Below are 20,502 nucleotides of genomic sequence, written 5' to 3'. Positions count from 1 at the left end.
AGAGTTCTGGAATTACAGCTGGCCTCCAGACAGCAACGATCAATTTTCCTGGAGGAAATGGCAGCTCCAGGGGCAGGGATGGGGTGGACTGAATGGCGTCACATAGCTGCTGATGTCCACCCACCCTAAAGTCCACCCTCCCAGGATCTGCTTCCAAATCTCTAAACAATTCTCAGGTTGGCAACATCTCTCAGGTCGGGTACCAGCTTCCAGGGAAAATCATCCAGCCGCAGAGATAGGATCTTCTCCTATTGATTTTCAGAGCTTTTTGCCTAATTTTGACCAATATTTCAGTCTCCATCATTTGTAGGGTGGTACCCTGTTTTGTAAATCCTTGCCTTTTTTCCTTTGAAAAAGTTTGCATTGTTTTGACTTTTAAACCTTGTAAGCCACCTTGAATGCTATTTTTAACAAAGTTTAGTACTGATCAGATGTTAAGTAAATTGTATAATTATCCCTGTGCCTTTAGCCATACAATTAGTTTATTTACAGTTTAATAAAGTTGAGAATCTTGTGATTGTATTCCAAAGACCATTATTTTGACTTTTAAAGATTCTAGTATTGCAAAAATTTTAAAAGTTCACAGTTACATATAATATATGGAGGTATATGTGATCAGCAGATGTGAAGTTGCTACACTCCTAATTTTCAAGTTCTCTTTGTTTTGACAATATTCAGGAAAAATACGGAATCTACCATTTTAAAAGAGAACATTTGGACAAATGGCAACTGTTCATTTCATGTGGAGGCAGAAACAAAGATATTTCAAGGGCACCAATATTCTGTGAACTATATTGCATTTAGCCAGTGTTGCTAACAGTTCGGATTTTATGGAGAGTTTATAGACTTATGGAGAGACTTGGAATATTTTGTGGTTTCCATAAACCTCTTTTCCTGGAGTTGGAGATTCTTACCTAAGCCCTTGCCCACCATGGATATAGGAACTACAATTTCAGAAATGAGATGAGAACACCCAAAATATCCATCTGTTCTTCATATTTTGGTGAATTAAATAAACACAGGTCTGACCAACTGCAAGTCAACCTTTGCTTGCTTCTTCGTACTTGATTTCCCAAACACATCTTGAAATACAAGTCAGAAAAAAAGCAGAAAGAGGCACATCCTGAGAACTTGCATGAGGTAGTGGTCAGTGACAGACTAGGATACGGGAGACTCAAATTCAAATTACCACCAGCATGTAAGGATGATCTGTCCCCAGACCTAATCTGCCTCAGAGGGCTGTCAGAATAAAATAGAGAAGAGACTATGGCCCCTTCCGCACACGCAAAATAATGCATTTTCAAACCATTTTCACAACTGTTTGCAAGTGGATTTTGCTATTCCGCACAGCTTCGAAGAGCACTGAAAGCAGTTTGAAAGTGCATTATTCTGCATGTGCGGAATGAGCCTATGGGAGAGAGTTGAGATCCCCATTGGGGAGGAAAGTTTGCTGTAGACATTTTTAAAGATTGAAGGCAGCCACGAGGAAAGCAAACTGATAGGGCAGAGGTACTGGCCTCCCCAGCACAAACTCCCTGAATCTATTTAGGGTTGCTTTCAGGGGCAGCAGTGGCGTAGTGGTTAAGAGCAGGTGCATTCTAATCTGGAGAAACTGGGTTTGATTCCCCGCTCTGCTGCTTGAGCTGTGGAGGCTTATCTGGGGAATTCAGATTAGCCTGTGCACTCCCACACATGCCAGCTGGGTGACCTTGGGCTAGTTACAGCTTCTCGGAGCTCTCTCAGCCCCACCCACCTCAGGGGGGGAAGGGCAAGGAGATTGTAAGTCCCTTTGAGTCTCCTACAGGAGAGAAAGGGGGGATATGAAACCAAACTCTTCTTCTTCTTTGAATAGAATAGAATAGAATCTTTATTGGCCAAGTGTGATTGGACACACAAGGAATTTGTCTCCGGTGCATATGCTCTCAGTGTACATAAAAGAAAATACATTTGTCAAGAATCATAAGGTACAGCACTTAATGATTGTCATATAGGTCTAGTAAGCAATCAGGAAACAATCAATAGTAATATAAACATAGAATGTAAAATCATAAAATAAAATGAAATGTCAGCACAGGCTATAGTCATACAGCTCATAATTGGGAGGAGATGGGTAATAGGGAATGGGATGAAAAAGTAGTGCAGTAATTATGCATAATAAATATATAATAAATAGTTTGACATTATTCGAGGGAATTATTTGTTTAACAGAGGATGGTATCTGGGAAAAACTGTTCTTATGTTCCATAGTTGTCTTGGTGTGCAGTGCTCTGTGTAGCCATCGCTTAGAGTGGTAAGAGTTGAAACAGTTTATGTCCAGGGATGCGAGGGGTCAGTAAATATTTTCACAGCCCTTTTTTTGACCCGTGCAGTATACAGGTCCTCAATGGAAGGCAGGTTAGCAGCAATTGTTTTTTCTGCAGTTCTGATTATTCTCTGACGTCTGTGTCGATCTTGTTGGGTTGCAGAACCAAACCACACAGTTATAGAGGTGCAGATAACAGACTCAATGATTCCTCTGTAGAACTGTATCAGCAGCTCCTTGGGCAGTTTGAGCTTCCTGAGTTGGCGCAGAAAGAACATTCTTTGTTGTGCTTTTTTAATGACATTTTTGATATTAGGTGTCCATCTTTCAGATTTCTCAATGAACATGTTGTTTGGTCCTTGGTTAAGTGATGAAAAATGGAAGAGTAACAAAGTAAGGGACAGGCGAACACATACTCAAAGACTGGGTATAAGGGAGTCATTAGAAGAGAGTTTGGTGACAAGATAGTTCTCAAGGGTGGTATGCATTTTAAAAATACATCCTGCTTTTCCATAGTACAATCTGCAGTCTTCATAACAAATATATAAAATATAATTAAGTTTTAAAAAACAAACATATTGAAATAGCTAGATCCAAATAAGTAACAGGGGAAATACAAACAGTAGCAGTAGGATCCTAGAGCAACCTATCTTTTCAAAGCTCTTTCCAATGAAACAGTTTTAACATTGCACTGAAATCAACAAATCAACAAAAAGTGTGCTGAGTGAAAATCTCCTTACAATAGAGAAAAAGTATAAAAGCCAGCTTCACTTCTTCTTCCCCACTAGACAACACTGCTTCTACAGTGACTAATGCCCCTTGGACAAACAGCAAAATAAATTTTCAATAAATAAGAGGTTCTCTGGCGTGCACTTTCAAATCAAACACCTTATTATTTGAACTGAGGTTCCTCTTAAGAATTTTAAAGAATTGGGTTCTTTTATACGCTTCCAGGTTCTACCTATTGCTGGACTTGCTTCACTCAAAGCCGCCAATCTGTATGGATGGCTGGATTCAAGATGTCCTTGGAGATGTATCTAGTTAGTTATTCCGTGCGTTCTGCACATTTAGAGAGTGATTCCAAACCCACATAATTTCTCTTCAAGCTACCGATGGCTGCGCTCTGCAACACACAAGCTGCAAAAAATTATCTGCTTAACCTGCTTAAGGCTGTGTGTTCTAATCTCTTTGGTACCTTACATATCAAATCCCTGTATGCACACTGAAGGGCTCTTTCTCCTCTCCTCTCCTCTCCACCTACACTTCTGTCTTACAAGGGTAATCTGCAAGGGTTAAGGAGGCTGGCACTTTTGATAAAAAGAAACACCCAGGAAGACAAACTTGTTTCAAAAAATTGAGGAGGAAGAATTCAGCAGATGCCCTAAGTAATTAATTATCACATTTACTAATGAAGTATGGAAATGAGCAAAATGTCACAAAGTGAAGTGGGTAGCAAGTAGATATAAATTTAATAAATAAACAAACTAGGGGCAGGACTTCTTAGCGATGGCACCCTATCTTTGGAAGGTTCTAGAACAGTGATGGCGAACCTCTAGCACGCATGCCAAAGGTGGCACTCACAGCTCTCTCTGTGCACACAAGCGCACAGAGTTTGTCATGTGGGGGGAGTGGAAAATCACCCCCCCCCACATCTAGGGGGAAATCACCCCCCCCCCATGACCTCCTAAGGTCGTAATTCATCCGTTCGAAGCGTTGCACGGTTTCTTCACCAAGCTGACTCCTGAGTAACGCACGCCTCGGAGCAAACCGTTTGTTCTAAACTAAAAGGTCAGTATTCAACTTAAATTGCCATGTTGGCACTTTGCGATAAATAAGTGGGTTTTGGGTTGCAATTTGGGCACTCGGTCTCGAAAAGGTTCGCCATCACTGTTCTAGAATGTTCTGTCCTTTGTAGAGTCAAGTCTATCTATCTCATGTTGGGTCTTTTCCTCCTACCTTCAATTTTTCTATTAACTACAATATGGAAAAGAAAAGAAAACTGGTAAAGTGTCAGATCCCTGATCTGGGTACCTTTCCAGCTGCACTGAAGACATTTTGAAACTTTTAAGAGATGGGATCATGAGTCTCCTCTGCCAAATGTAATTTGATCCTTACTGACATGGTACAGTTCTCTTGCATGGGGAATGTCCCTGGTCTAGATCTTGGCTTTCTTACTAAAAAAGATCTCAAGGAGCTAGTTAGCTGAGAAAGACACTGCCTGAAGCCTTAGATAGCTTCTGTGGCCTAAATGAGCCAGTACTCCAAGCCAATAGAATATAACTTGACTTGAACAGGGCTATACCAAAAGGTAAATGTTTGATGATTGCTCCCTCTGGGTTAAGATTCTCAGCTCTGGAAATTCACAGGAGCCCTGCTGGATTCCACAGGGTATAAACCACTTGAAAGTCATTTTTCTCTCTCTAAAAATAGTGATTCATAACCTTTTTTTAAAAAAGACACTGAGGTTTTTATGGTATGTTATGAACAAACTATAATTTTTTTCTTAATCAATGAGCTCTTTTTCATGACTTGGAAATTTAACAAGACCCTGACATTTTCTTAAGTAAAATCAATAACAAATAATATTTTTCCTATATGCATACATGCATTATTGAGCTGGCTGTATAAAAATGAGGAAAGTTAAATATTTTAACAGTTGAGCAGAAAGTCAGACATAAACTCCACTGGATGTTGGGGTCACAGGTGCCTGGAAAAATATAGTTGCAAAAGTGAATCAGAAAACTTTTAAACAATATCCATATTCTTAATGGAGTCAGAAACCCCAAACATGGCACCTTACTGAAGAGGATTTCACAAAGACCCTCTGCCAAAAAGGGGCTGGCTATTGTTGAAAGAACAGAACTGAGGATTCTCTACTTTCATAGCTGATGCATTGGCAGTTGTCACCAGTGTAATTTATTATGTGTGGAAGAGGCAGTTGTGAAAAATGATGTGTCAGGGTGCTGTTTTAGATTGTCTGAAATCAAGAGGATTGGAGGGAGAGCAAATCTCTTCTACCTCTTTTCCACTGTCTGGCTACTTCAGGAAGATCAATACCAACCAGCCCAGAAGGGCTGAGGTGAAGGACATATATTTGATTTTTCTCAACTGATGTGAACTTTATCTTTATCTTTATTAATCTTTAATAGGCATAAAACTGATCTGAACTGCTGTTATTGCTGTTAGTCAATGTTTATTGCTGTTATTGCGGTTAGTCAATGTTTAGTCAATGCAACATGGCTGAGGTGGAAGGGAATTACTGGTGTTCTTTGTGATAAGAAAATGACCATGTCCAATGAGCAGACCTGGACACTCGCCAGCATCACCTATCACACTGAGGTTACTGTTGGCAGTAATGCGGAAGCAACACCCGGCTGGCCCAAAGCAACACGCAGTTGGCATCAAAGCAACAATGGCAAGATACCATCAATGCAGATCTGAAAATTACAGGCCTGCAACCAGACATCGCACTAGATCAAGAGAAGTGGTGTTTAAAAATCCGAGCAGTGGACCCTGCATTAGTGGGACAACGCTAGGAAGAAGTGATGGATTAAACTGGGCGGTAGAAACCTCATCAGAATCCTATAAAACCAAAACAAAAGTAACTGGCCATGAAATCCTATATAGAGTTATCCCAGTCTAAATCCATGGAAAACAATATAGATTGGGGCAACAGTATGTAGGATTGCATTGTTGATAATCCTGCATTCTCCCAACATAGTTAAGGAAACCCATTGTTGCTTTACAGTTGTGATCATGAGATGTCTTGTCTCACATTCACTTCATTGTTTTAAACAGTAGTATCCGGTTTTGTTATTTGATGAGTGATTCCAGAAAGAGACTCAGCTCATCCAGAGATCACAAATCAGTTTGGCAAAATTAGAAGCATCCAGCAGATATTTCAGTTTTTTTCCCTTTGACATCACATTTTTACACCAATTTTCACTAGACTTCTAAAATTCTGTGTCAATGCCTTCCTCATTTTCAGTTGGTGCTGAACTCTAATGCCCATTCATTGAAGGCATTCACGCATTTCCAGTGCAGGCGTCAAATAGGGCAGAAAACATTTTTCCAGCCTTCCATTCAGAATTATTCTTCTGTATTCCAAAAGCGCAAGGCAAGTCACTTTTAAAAAACTAAGATAGCACTCTTAAATAAACCACTTTAGCAAAAAGCAATTGAGACCAAAATGTCAAGTAAAAACCCAGTTCTCATAACTGTACCAACTGTACTCGGGTTGTTCCAACTGGGGCGTCCTTTCCATCACACATTTCATCAATCAGAAAACAAAGTATTTATAGGCGGGCTGCGGAAACTCACTTTCTACCGTCTATATAGTATACCGCAGTAAAACTTGACCACGCGGATCAGGACGAAAATCAACGACAGTCCTGCAAGGCAGGACAGCTCAACTAGCAGCAACTCTAACTCTAGTAATGTGAACAGGACGCGCTCCAAAACCGGACTTTGCTCCGGGGTTTGCAAAGCGTTGGGCGAAGGTCTCGTCCCCCACCCCCCGTGATCTCCCCTCCCTGGGCGCATCCCGTCCCGCCGCCTGCAGGTCGGCCCCCCTCGGCCTGGCTGTCCCCTCGGCCAATGGGCTACAGCTGGGGCCCCCGAGCTCCGCCCTCCGCTGACCCGGGGCAGGCGCCTGCTCCCGGCTGCTGCGGAGTGAGCCAAAGGAGCAGCAGGTCGGCGCCCCTCGCCCGGTCTCAGCCAGGCGCGCCTCTCGATGCGCATCGTCAGGCGCGCAGCCGGTCCTGCCCAGGCGTCTCCTGCATCCGAGCACCAGAGGAGCCCCGAGCAGCCGCGGCCCCCGATCTCCTGGAGGGCATCATCACCTCCCCTGGCCGGCACGATGAACAGACGCAAAGCCACCTTCCTCCTGGTGCAGCTCGCTCTGCAGGTCTGCCCGGGCTTCGGCACGCAGCCTGCCCCGCAAGGTAAGAGCAAGCCCGGCGGAGAGGCTCGGTTTCCCCTTCTGACTGGAGCCGAGATGGGGGGCAGGCTGGTCCCCCCACTGGCATGCGTGTTGTCCCGTGCGGAGGAGTTGATGGGAAACACATGGCAGTCGTATGAGGTCCCGGACGGGCTTTTCCCCAGCTCCCCGGGCAAAGGAAAACTAAAAGATGTTTGCAAAGCAAACCTGACCAGATCTTAAATAAGCTGGGCAAAGGATGTGGGGTTCAGAAATGGGAAGATCCTGGGGGTGCTTCGGAGACTTTATTAAAGTTTTCATCAACCAATGGGAGGAAGCTGGAACGCTGGAAATGTCTTCTTTCTGCCTCACAAGCACCTTTAAAATAAAGACTGCAAACCCTGTGTTAGGGACGGATCTCGTGGATTCTTATGCAGAAATTGTACGGGGGGGGGGGGGGGTTGTAGGAGCACATAAGCAGTTTTGTTTCTCCTTCTCCCCTATCTTTCTCATTTTTTTTAAGAATGGACATTAAAAAATAAATGTGATTCAGTCCTTTTAAAAAAGAGCATATGTTTTAAAGACATTCTGTTACAATAAGTACTGATGTAACCAGAATATGAATCCAGATAAAGTTTATTCTCCGGTGGTAAATTATTATTTTATTCATTCATATATATATTTATCCCTCTTTTCCTTGTGATTCCAGGCACCCACAATTGGGACAGGAGGCTTTCATGAAGATTGCATTTCTATGGTTTTAGTTTCTCATGCAGAAATAATGCTTACTAATATTAATAGCATGTCAAGTGCCATCAAGTCGCAGTGACTTATGGCAACTCCAGCAAGGGGCTTCCAAGGCAAATGAGAAGCGCAGGTGGTTTGCTTTACCCTGCAAAGATTTTCTTTGTGGTCTCTCTTCCAGGTACCAACCCTGCTTGGATGAGATTGGACTATATCCCACCGCCACCTTCCCACTAATTTTAATGACTTGACAGAAATGACATTACAAAAAGAAACTCAGGTTGTTTCACTGACCTGTGTGATCATGGGTTAAAACACTAAAAATTTATTCACTAGATTATTTAATCATCTGACTGCCTTCCTTTGCCCCTTCCATGTGTTACTCACTTCTTTGTGCAGCAATGCAGTTTAAGATAATTTCCTGCATGTTTCCTAAGTAGAAGGATTTCGATAACACAGGTATGATTACAATATAGGAACAGCTTGAAAAACCAAAGTATTGTAAAAACGGTGCCCACTTGAGCTGACGAGTTCAGAAGGTGATGGAAATAACTGGAACATTTAGAATTAGAAAAATCTGTAGTTGCGGCACGTGGGCAAACCCCATTGAAACAGAAGCATACTTGGTCCCAGTTTGTCTGAAAAGGGCTTGTGTAGAATACTTCCCAGTGGAGTGCACCCCGTATCCTCAAAACACTTGCTTGAAAGTTACTAATCTCTGCTTGTAGCATCCTCGGGGCTTCCAATTAATTTGTTTATCATTTGGATACCAGAGAGTTTCAGACATTACATTTCTTCATATATCTGGGACCGAGCTGGATCCACCAAATCAGTGGTATTTGCTAAAATATTCAGTCTGAATTACAGATAAATGCTGTTAAATTGATTTATATTTTTGTTTGTTTTTGTTAGCTGCTTTTCTGGGGAAGCTTTCCAAAGCAGTGTACTATGTTAAAACATCCAACGTATTAAATAAAACACTGTGATCAAATGAAGTCAACATCTAATGCTGAATAAATGCCTGAAATTACTAGAAACATATAGTGGTAATTTTCTCTGGAGCTCAGGCTACACTTTGAAAACATTTTACTGAAAGTAAGCCCCATTAAATGCAATCTAATTTGAATGAAATCTAAGCTCGTCTTCTAAGATAGCTAACTCCCTTATGTGTGTAAAGTGCTGTCAAATCACAGTCAATTTATGAGGACACCAGCAAGGAGTTTTCAAGGCAAGTGAGAAGCGGAGATGGTTTGCCATTGCCTTTCTCTGGAGTGCCTTCTTAATGATCCTGCTTTCAAGAACTGACCCTGCTTAGCTTCTGAGAGCTGACAAGATCAGGCTATCCCATGGTGCCTTCCTTCCAATATTGCTCCTTTACCCAGATAAAAGGACTGTCTGCATGGGGAAATTTTACTAGCCAACAGATGCAGGTCAAAATGGTTTGGTGACAAAATGCATTAGAGAAAAGGGCTTATTGTTTCAAAGTGTTTTAAATGGAAAATACCAACTCATGGTTGAATCCAGCCAGCTGTTCTGTTGTTGTGAAAAGGAGGATGCTTTCCTATTGACTTTCCCAAAAAGCTGTGTTGGGAATTATGGGAGTCCTGAGGATGAAGAGTCACCTGAGGCATAGGATCAGTGAGGAGGGAAATTAGTTGTGGTTGCATTTCTTTTTTTCTTCTGTCAACTGAAAATCTGGTAGAATTTAAACCAAGCAAATATATACTAGAGAATAGTCACAGTTCACCATATAGATTGAAACGTATGTGAATTCTGCACTGGAGTGCAATCATTGGGTCCCTCCTCTTTCTTTTCTTTTTTTCTTTTTACTCAAGCTCTCCAAATTCCCCTCCTTTTTACAATCCCTGTAACACATGATTTTGTCTATGCAGGTCCCATGATTCCTAGTACAGCGTTTTTGGGAATGTCAAAACATGGTGTACTGGTTAAGAGTGGTGGACTCTCATCTGGTGAACCAGATTTGTTTCCCCACAGATTTGTTTTCCCCATGAAGCCTGCTGGGTAACAGTTCTCTCAGAATTCTCTCAGTCCCATCTACCTCACAAGGTGTCTGTTACGGGAAAAGGGAGTGGAAGGGAAGGAGCTTGTAGCCAGTTTGAGACCCCTTAATGGTACAGAAAAAGGGGGTATAAAAATGAACACTTCTTCAATTGTCAGTCTCTCACATAGAAACTGGTCATAAAATCTAATTGTCTGTCACACTTTTGTCCATCCCTGCTTCTCAGGAGCTCAGTCAGGATAGCATATGTGGCTCTTACCTCCTCTACTTGATTCTAACAACCCTGGGTGACTGGCCCAAAGTCACCCAGTGAATTTCCATGACTGATTTGAAATTAGGGTACTTATCTCTATTCTGGCACTTCAGTCTAACCATTCAGTTGCTCTGGTAATCCTTTTCATTCACGTTTTCCATTTCAGCTGATAGTTTGTTGCAATTGGTTTTGTATCTCGGAGGCCAGCACTATACACAATTAAGTCCAGAGCACAACACTCATTAAGCCAAACCATTTTTTCCCTGGCAGAGTTTTCTAAGGCACACAGAAATAAACGTGTGCTGTTTGTATCACTGCATCTTGATGTCAAGAAGAATGGCCACAAGAAAAAAGTGGCAACCGTGACACACACAACCAGAATAGCTATTGGTGTGGAGAGAATAGCTTAGCGCAGAAAGCTGATTTCTAAGACTCAGATATAGAAGGAAAAGTAGGAGTCACTCAACATTTGTATTGTTACAGCTGTCCTGATTTTAAGCCTCATAGCTCTGGCTGGAGCTTTGACTGAATTCCTGAGATACCTGCTTTACTACTACTGCTAGGGATGGTATTAACCAACATAGAGGAAGCAATGCTTGCAGCTTTACTACAGCAGCTTTTAGAAGTGTTTTCCTTCCTTTTTAAAATTCACCTTTCTCTTAAATGGCAGGAATCCCATTTTTAAATTTCCTTTATTTTATTGATGCTTCTTTATTGTCTGCAAGGGTTGATATGAGCAATCACAAGAGTTGTATGAGTAATGGTAGAATTTGTGCTTTCACTGGGTTTTGCTGGTGGAATAATCCATTAAATATTTATTTGATTAATTAGTAGGACCCGTTTTAAGCAACAAGCACGTAACTTAGAGATGGATATACTTGCTTGTTTGGGGATGGGGGCATGCTTGCATGTCACAGTTATTATTTCTAAATGTACTAAGAACATGGGTGTTTTTTAATAGCCAGGAAAGGTAATTTTCTCTCCTCCTGACTTGAGATTTTCATTCTGAAACTATTTGAGAATTCGTGTTCTAAACTAATCAGTCATCAATCAAACGACCTCTGGATAATATGACAAATTGGTTTGATTCACTGAGAGAAGTCATACATTCTGTGTATACTTTCAGGCTAATAAGTTTTTGTGGACAGCTGGCTCTTCTGTGTTACCTAACCTGTCTGAATGACAGGAGCTAATTCCTCAAATGAGGGTTATTGAGGGTGAATAAAGTTTGAAATAATTTACCACAATATGCATGCAACTATTTTGTAAATAGGTTACCTGTAACAAGATGCCAAGGTCTGAACAAAATATTACTACTTCCCTGTCACTGTGTGTGAAATGTTCCTTACCTGTCAAGATATGGCAGATCAACTATGGTGCATCCTATATTGTGCATATATAAACATTCCCTTCCCCCCATACACACATCAAGTTGCAGCCATGCTCTGGTGACCCTGTAGGGTTTTTCAAGACAGAGACTTTCAGAGGTACTTTTCCATTGCCTGCCTCTGCATAGCAAACCTGGTATTTCTTTGTGGTCTTCTATCCAAATGCTAAACAGGGCCAGCCCTAATGGTTTCTTTTGTAGAACAGATTCAAATGGTGAATCGTGGAGACGCCTTTGCATGGTAGAGGAATAGGCAATTCCAGTAATGGAAGGAGTGATATAGATGATCCATGAGGACCTATTTCTTATAATGAATTGTGCACATTTGAGCAGCTATGTGAAGTACTTGTAACATATAAGCTTATGATGTGTGTGGTGGCTGTGAGGGCATGTGCTGTCTTCTCTATCATCAGAAATCTTTCTCCCACTGGATACAGTGTCATCCTAAACACAGTTAAACCTTCTAAGTTCACTGAATTCAATTGACTTATAAGGATGTAACGTAAGTCTTTTTAGGATGGCAGTGATAGTCACAGTGTTTTCCTCTCCTTTTTCTCCTAGTTCCTGTTTGCATCTTCTCACGCTTATTTTTTCCAAGAAGATGTGATATCCTCTGTTCTGTGTCCAAAATCCAAAACAAGTTTTAACTTCTGGGTGTATGTGTTTCTGTGTTTTGTTGCCCTTTACAAATATCTGGCCTCTATTCACGACTCTTTGTTCATCATCATTTATATGGCACTTTTAATAAGCAGAGTTTTATAACTTTGTTAATAACCTTTCTCTTCAACAGTGAAACAAAATTGTTCTTTGTGGTGAGAGATTGACTAAATCCAGAGCGTCTCCACCCAAAGCCAGAACGTGTCTGCTGTGAACAATTTGTCACCAACAGTGGAAGCCTACGAGCAACTATTTTTCCTCTCAACAGTGCGGCTTATATCAGAATACAGCTTGGCTATGAAAATAGCACAGTGTTAATTCCTGAAAAAACAGAGTTTAATTTGATTCCTGGCGTGTTAAATTCGCATGACTTGAAACGTTTTTGACAAAATACCAAAAATGTGAGTTTTAATCTGCTCAATTGATGAACAGTTTCAGGATCAGGACTGAAAAAACCCTGCAAATTATTGCAGACTAGCCATTAAATAGATATAGTGCTTTTCTATCCAGGTTAGTGAAATATTTTAAAGTTGTTGGCATCAGCAATGGCAAATGGGCTGGCAAAAGCCACAGAGGTTCAGGCGCTCTCTGCAAGGCCCTCAATGCCTGGGCCCTCTGGCAGTAGGCAGGTTGTGCCCACACAACCACAGGCAAAGCAGAAAGATTCAGGCACTGCCCTTCCTGGGCATAAGAGGGGAGGCAGGGCTGCAGGCTGGGAAACCAACCAGAGCTCTGCTGGAACCAGTCAGACAGCTCAAGGCCCAATAGGGAGCTGGTGGAGGGTCTTCAAGGGTCGGGGCAGGGAGGTGGGAGATAATAAGAAGTGAGGAAGAGAGGAGGGGGAAAGAGAAAGCACAGGGAGAGTGAGACAGAGAGACGGAAAGTGAGAGGGAGAGAGATAATGAGAGCGTTAGAGCCGTGAGCAAAGGGAGATGTTGCAACCTTGGTCACTGAGACTGGCCTAGACCTGAGTGGCCTGCTCCGGCCAACAGCCTGAGACTGCCCACCATGGCTCACCCACCAACAGGAGCCAGCCCAGGTGACTAAGAAGCGTGAAAGGCGTGACCAACAGCTCCCCAACTACCAGGAGAGAGGACAGGCCAAACACCACCTGAAAAAGGGAAAGGAAAGGATAAGACACCCGGTGGGTCCTGGCCAAAATGCTGTTGGTCTCTAAGGTGATCCCGGACTCAAATCTAGCTCTTCTACCATAAGTAAAGTGACTGAGAAAAATTTGAACCTGCAACTGTGTGGCACTGCAACTACAATGTCTGCAATGTCCATTTAGACCAGTGGTTCTCAACCTTCCTAATGCTGCGACCCTTTAATACAGTTCCTCATGTTGTGGTGACCCCCAACCCGAACATTTATGCAGAGAACCTTAGGCAACCCCTGTGAAAGGGTCATTCAACCCCCAAAGGGGTCCCAACCCACAGGTTGAGAACCACTGATTTAGACTTTGGAAGGAAGACCCAGAGCTACTAAGTTACTAGTAGTTTGGATGGCACACTTCAAGCGGACACACAAAACATGCAGGAATATACACATAACCCTTCAGAAACCTGACAATATAGCAGCCCTTCTTCCAACCATACATCCCACATGGTACTTACTAATAAAGGATGCTTTGCTGGTATATTGTAATTGTCAACCTTTTCAACCCCTTTCTCTTTTTTTTGTATAGTTTTTGATCTTCTTTCAATTCCTACTCAGAGGCTACTAAAAACGTTCTTGCAACAAACTTTCATGGATTCTACATTGAATGAAGTATTTGTGCTCTCCATATTCAAACTCCAACCAAAAAGCACAGCCATCATATTCGGGCTGTACTCTGCTGCAGAAAACAGGAAATATTTTGAGTTCACAGTAATGGGACGAGTGAATAAAGGTAAGTGACAATTTTGCATGTTTCTGGGTGCTACAAACATGGGCCACAGTCCAATACAAATGTCTCTCACCTGGTGGTCAGTTGACTAGTCAATAGACCACTTATTGGACCATAGTCAAATATTCAAATGCTCCAGAGACTAGGACCAGGAGTAATGGATTCAAAGTGAAGAAAAAGAGATTCTACCTAAACATCAGGAAAAACTTCCTGACAGTAAGAGCTGTTTGACAGTGGAGTGCACTACCTCAGAGTGTGGTGGAGTCTCCTTCTTTGGAGGCTTTTAAAGAGAGATTGGGTAGCTATATGACAGGAATTCTTTGATTGTGTGTCTCTGCATTGCAGGGAGTTGGACTTGATGGCCCTTGGGGGTCTCTTCCAGCTCTATGATTCTATTATTTGAAGCTCAAGCATGCCACTGGATAGGTGGTAGTTTATCTTGTTGATTTAATTGTGATTGCATTTCTACATAAATGAAGCAGAGATAGTTGCTTTCCTTCAAGCCTGGTACCAAATAGGCAGACTAAGCAATATAGCAAACTTCTCATACTGCCATAACAACAACTACTGTTATGTCTAACATGAGCTTTCACCCATGAATGCTGCTGCAATGGACCTGTGTGCTGCAGCACTGCTGTTTGTTTAGAGCAGTGGTTCTCAACCTGGGGGTCGGGACCCCTTTGGGGGTCGAACGACCCTTTCACAGGGGTTGCCTAAGACTCTCTGCATCGGTGTTCTCCATCTGTAAAATGAATAAACGTTAGGGTTGGGGGGGTCACCACAACATGAGGAACTGTATTAAAGGGTCGCGGCATTAGGAAGGTTGAGAACCACTGGTTTAGAGCTCTTCTGAAACAATTTAGAAATTGTCAGGATCCTCTTCAACTTTGGGGCCTGGGGCTTCCAGATCAAGTTTTAGCAATGCAGAGAGTATGCCTAAATGCATTTGTTTCGAAATAAGTCCAATTTTATTCAATGGGGCTTACTTCCAGGAAAGTGTTCTAAGAATTGCAATCATTATTTCATAAGGCCAAGAGACAATTGTTAATGGTGATTGTTAATGACGTTTTATTATGTGTGATTGTTAATGACATTTTATTATGTGTGTTGGTCTTCACTGTGCTCTTGCATGCTTGTTGCATTCCACTTTTCAAAGTGCTATGCACAACGTATGCTTATGGCAATGTCCCATGGTTCCCCTGTTTGAAGATGAGGAACTGGCATCTCTCTGCCAGCTAACTTGCCCTAAGCAATGATAAATCTTTCTCAAAGAATCAAATCAACGTTCTTCTTTCTTTCTCTGCTTTGGGAAATTGCTGTTTCAAATTACTGAGGAATTTGATAGACACACGCACATTCTGTGTTCAGCATATGAAAAATGGGAACTTGGTTCAGTTGATCTGAAGTTTAGCTTTGACTTTGCAAGATAAACATTTCTATTGCAAAGCCCTGTACAAAAATTCAGCCACAGGACATAAAATACATTTGGTCAGGTGGAATGCACTTGTTTAGAACGAAAGCACCATTCTGTGCAAAATCAGACACTGAAGTTACGCAGTGCATTCGTAAATTGATAGTATGAAAAAAATAGGTGGTCTCTTGGAAAGGCAAAATATTGTGTCAACATCTGATTTTGTATTCTAGCAAAAATCTGTATTTGGTTAATTTGCTGCCGAGTTTACATCGAAAGCAGGCTTGTACATGTGGGGTCACATGTCCCCGGGCACAGGCCATTTGGTCACATGGGGGTAGAAAATAGCCCCTCACAGCCACACCCCTCACATGCTGTGCGCCTACCCGCCCGGTAAGGACCCTGTGCATTGCCCTGTGCATTGCCCTGTGCATTGCCCTGTGCATTGCCCACCAGGGAAAGGAAGAGGGTGAGAGCAGAAGTCAGGAGGGGGGATTCAGCCTGCCACCATCGCCGCCCAGAAACAAGCCCAAGCAGGGCGTCCATCCAACCATCTGTTCCCATCCCTGAAAGCAGAACTATTGCTGGCTCCCTCTCTTCTACCTGCCGCACCTGGCCGGGCTCCTTTTACCTCCACCCTCCCCAGTTTCCTCCACACGTTTACTCCTCCATCCCACCTTCCCGTGCAAACGCGACTTCCCTCCATCGTCCACGGCGCGCAAGGAGTTCTGTGTGGCTGCGTGTTCCTTTAAGAGCTTTCGCTCTTGTGTGGCCAGCTGACAGTGGGGATGGGAAGAAGGGGGTCTGGGAGCCCAGGAAGGCCGCCAGCCCTGGAACCCCCACCCCAGTAAGAATCCCCTCCCTCCTGCAGCCCCTAGTTCGGGCTGGCTGCAAACCTGGTGCGGGGAGCAGGGCAAGAGCAGAGGGTTGGTGGGGATACGCGTCACCCCAAGATACGCGTCACCTTCCCGACATGCCACCTGCACTCACGCCCTCCTCTTCTGCCACTGCTGTCTTCTGGACTGCCCCACCTGGCCACTCACGTCTGGATCACCAGGCAGGCAGGCACCATGATCCCCACGTGAGGGGGCTCCATACTGCTGCCCCCCAAAGCCACTATCCAGAGTCCAGGGGAAAATCTAGGGGAAAGGGAGCCAGGGTGTAGGGGTGAGCCAGCGATCCCAGCAGAGTCTCAGAAAGTGCACAGGAATGCCTGTGCCATCTGTTCCCTTCTGGGCGCACAGGCACACCCATCACAAGACCCCTATGACTCACGGGTCACAAGATACCCCAGACAAAGGGTCTCAATACCCCCAGGTATGGATTAGGCCAAACAGGAACGTTTCCTCCCGCACGTACGCAGCCCCAATGAGTCATGTATTGTGCAACCTTCTCCCTCTCTCCCGCCTTCCCAAACCCTTAATAAAAGGTGCCAGGAACCCCAGCTCAGCAGATTAGCCAGATCCACGGATCACGCTAGATCTCCACTGGCTTCTCTCCACCGGACCCTGATATTGCTGCATCTCGTCTCTTCATTGCGTCGTCCATAACGACTTCACAGGGGGAGGAGTGGAAAATTCAGATTTTTGTCCCGGGCTCCATTTTTCCTAGATATGCCTCTGATTAAAAGAGATACTGTGTTAATGAGAAAGCAGATCCAGATATCTGCATGTGTTTTCAGGTGGTCAATTGACAAGCTGTTTAAGGCTTTCTTTCCTACTCAATGATATCCTACCATGTTTTTTCTTTCTTTTTTTAAAAAAATATTTCCTTTAGGAGTGACATTAATTAGACCAGTAACGACTTCTACTTTGATGTAGTTGATTTCATTACACATTGTCCTTCTTTTCTTTTCCTTGTAATTCTGGAGAAACATTAAGAGAAAATTAACTCGATTGAAAGTTGCTTTTTGCCTGGTCTAGTTAATTTTTCACACCCAAGTGTCCCGTGTTATACTGGCCCCTATCTATTGCTTCACAGAAATAAACAAGTTGCATTTAACCTTGGATATGACATTAAAATCTCTTCTTTGGGTAAGACTGCTGATGTCTTATATACCTTCTATTTGGATGATTTTGTCATTTTATTAATTGTTGGGTTGCCAAGTCTGGATTGGAAATGCCTGGAGATTTGGCAATGGATCCCAGGGAGGAGAGGGTTAAGGGAAAGGAAGAAGCTCAGTGGTATATAATACCGTAAAGTCCAGCCATTTTTACCCAGGGAAACTGATCTCTGTAGTCTGGAGATAATTATAATTCCATGAGATCTCTAGGTCCAACCTTGCGGTTGGCAACCATATTTATTGACTACGTATACTGACATATTAAAATAATTTGTTCCCTTTTCATTCCCCTCTAAAAAAGCTTTGATCTTTTTTTTTTAATGAGGAAATTAAAATCTTTAGCCAGGGCAAAATAATCACAAAACCATCTGTTCTTTTATTCTGAATTCCCCCTTCTGGGTCCCTGACCGTCTGAACGCATTAAACTGACTCCCTTGATACTTCCATTGCCCAGCCTTTTCTCAGATCTTCCTCCTCACCTGGATATGTACTCAGAGATAGAATTGCTCACCTTTAAAACTGGTTGGTCTTTTAAAAATCTGTGTCAGCTCACTTAACAAGAGCTTTTTGAAACCTATTCAAATATCAGATGGGATTTTGGTATCCTAAATTAAAATATTTTTATTGCCTCACAGAAGCAGAATAGCAGGGCCTTTGGTTCTCAACAGTAAAAACAACAACTTTTCATTGTTAGTTGGCACAATCAGTTCAGACTTTTCTTGTAGTGAAAGGGTACAGAAGCACAGATGTTTTAAATATAACTATGTCTTTGGTCCTAGCAAGCATTTCCCTCAGCTCTCTCCTCAAAAAAAAAGTATTCCACCCCCTCAGATGAACCTTGATCTCATCTCCAGCCCAGCTACCCTCAGGCAATCCTGTCTCATGGCCATCGGCCAACTGGGGGCTCTTCCACCCTTTTCTGCTTTCTGTCTGATTCTTTGCTGCAGCTAAACACGTTTCAAAGGCATAGTCTTGTTCTTGTATTAGCCTTTTCAAAACATCTTTCATGTCATCAAAGTTTGCAAGCTTCCAGGATTGGCTGAAAGTCTTACCTTCTTCCATATTTTGCCAGTCTTACATCGACTACAGGCATTTGATTTTGAGCCTCACCAGGAGATCAATGACAAAGTCAGGTCCCGGCTGGAGAAAATGATTAGGCAGTGGAAGGGCTGACTAAGATCTGGTTTGCATATGAATTTGAGTTGGTAGAATGAACTGCATCATTGCCTAAGGATACAACCTAAGAAGAACCCAGCTGAATCAAATCAGATGTTGCTTCCTAATACTGGTCTGTAAAGGCTTATGGACCTGAATGTGGAAATGCCCTGTAGTCACTATGGCTACTAGTCATGGATAGATCTATCCTCCTTGAATCTATCTAATCCTTTTTCAAAGTCATCTAAGCTTGTGTGAGGAGGAAGGTGCTTGGGTGGACTCCTCCAAGTGGGAGGCAACTCCTAGGAGCAGATTTAAGAATGTCTGTGGTAAAGAGCTGAGCAGCGGGTATCAAGGAAGGCAAGGGGTCTGAATCATTCTAGGCAAACCTGACAGTGCACATTTAGGTGAGGGAACCAGGTAGCCGATTGCAGGGAAAGGAAGCAACTCTCCTGTGGTGGAGTATTTGGCAGAGCCTCCTCAGAGAAATAAAGCACATTTGAAGAACTTTCCGGCATGAGTATGACTTCTGCAGAAGGGTACGGAGAGATGTCTCCTTTCCTGTTTCTGAAACCTCCTGCCTTCACAGCTTCCTCTGCAGCTACACCTTCACTAAACCTCTCTGGAAACTGGTTTTGCCTTGTAAGGTGCCATCTTGTGAAACATGTTTAATTGTTTCACTTAGAAACAGAAACCATATATAATTTAGTGGAGTTGGCATTTCCAGAGCAGGTTAAGAACTTAGAGCGTATTCATGGATCTAACCTCACTATTTGATAAGCAGGATGGTGGGGTGGAGAAGGCTTCTTTCTACCAGTTCCATCTGGTTCGCCAGTTCACTTCTTTCCTAGAATCAGCTGACCTGGCCACACAAATCCATTATTATGTAACACTGCTGTTAGATTATAGTAATGTGTTGTATGTTGGGCTGCTACTGCTTGCACCCCAGAATTTGGATCACAACCTTGGTCCAGAACATGGCGGTGCTAACAGTTGTTATTGGTCGTGCTCTGGGGTAGGGAACCTGAAAGCGATAGTTACTACATATTCCATCAGCCCCTACCAGCATGGCCAATTGGCCATGCTGACAGAGGCTGATGGAAATTGTAGTTCCTGAACATCTGGAGAGCTGCAGGTTCCCTACCCCTGGTCTAGCTGGTGGGAACTGTTTTAAAATAGCTTTATGGTTGCTAGTTTATGAGTTAAATTCAAGGTATCTTTGGCTGATTATCACCTTTAAAGCTCTTCACTGTCTGTGTCCCACATTGTACAGCCGCCATTGTGTGATAGCCAAAGATGCCTGCAAACAGGTCGGGGATCCTTGCTGTAGTGTGTTTTCAGAACACCATTTGCATGTATTAAGCATTTAAAAACCGGAATATCAATTAGTGCTCTTTCTTGGATATCTTTGCTTGTGGTGGTAGTCAAAGAGGGACACGCTGGGCTGCATCAGGGATCCTCAATCTTTTTGAGCTAGTGGGCACCTTTGGAATTGTGACATCCAGTGGCAGGCACAACCACAAAATGGCTGCTGCAGGAGCAAAGCCACACACAAACATACATACTCACACAGAAAAAAATTCAGGAAAACAAGAGGAGTAATTTTTGAAAATAAACTGGGGGGAAAAAGAAGAATGAGTGAGAATAAAACCAACACTGCAGTGGCAATTGCTACAAAAACAATGTTATTTTAATGTGCACAGCCAGT

At 42.9% G+C, this 20,502-nt stretch overlaps 1 protein-coding gene across 1 annotated transcript in view; it reads left to right on the top strand.

Moving 5' to 3' along the window:
- The first annotated feature begins 6,950 nt into the window (after positions 1 to 6,950).
- THBS4 (thrombospondin 4) overlaps positions 6,951 to 20,502 on the top strand; it is a 39,185-nt gene continuing 25,633 nt past the window's right edge. Inside the window, exons 1-2 of the mRNA XM_048503782.1 lie at positions 6,951 to 7,245; positions 13,966 to 14,169. Of these exons, the coding sequence (XP_048359739.1) occupies positions 7,035 to 7,245; positions 13,966 to 14,169 (415 nt within the window). The 5' untranslated portion in view covers positions 6,951 to 7,034. The remainder of the gene's footprint in view (positions 7,246 to 13,965; positions 14,170 to 20,502) is intronic.

This window comes from Sphaerodactylus townsendi, linkage group LG07 (genome assembly GCF_021028975.2).
Source record: "Sphaerodactylus townsendi isolate TG3544 linkage group LG07, MPM_Stown_v2.3, whole genome shotgun sequence".
NCBI lineage: Eukaryota > Metazoa > Chordata > Lepidosauria > Squamata > Sphaerodactylidae > Sphaerodactylus > Sphaerodactylus townsendi.
This window is presented reverse-complemented; position numbering and strand designations above follow the sequence as displayed.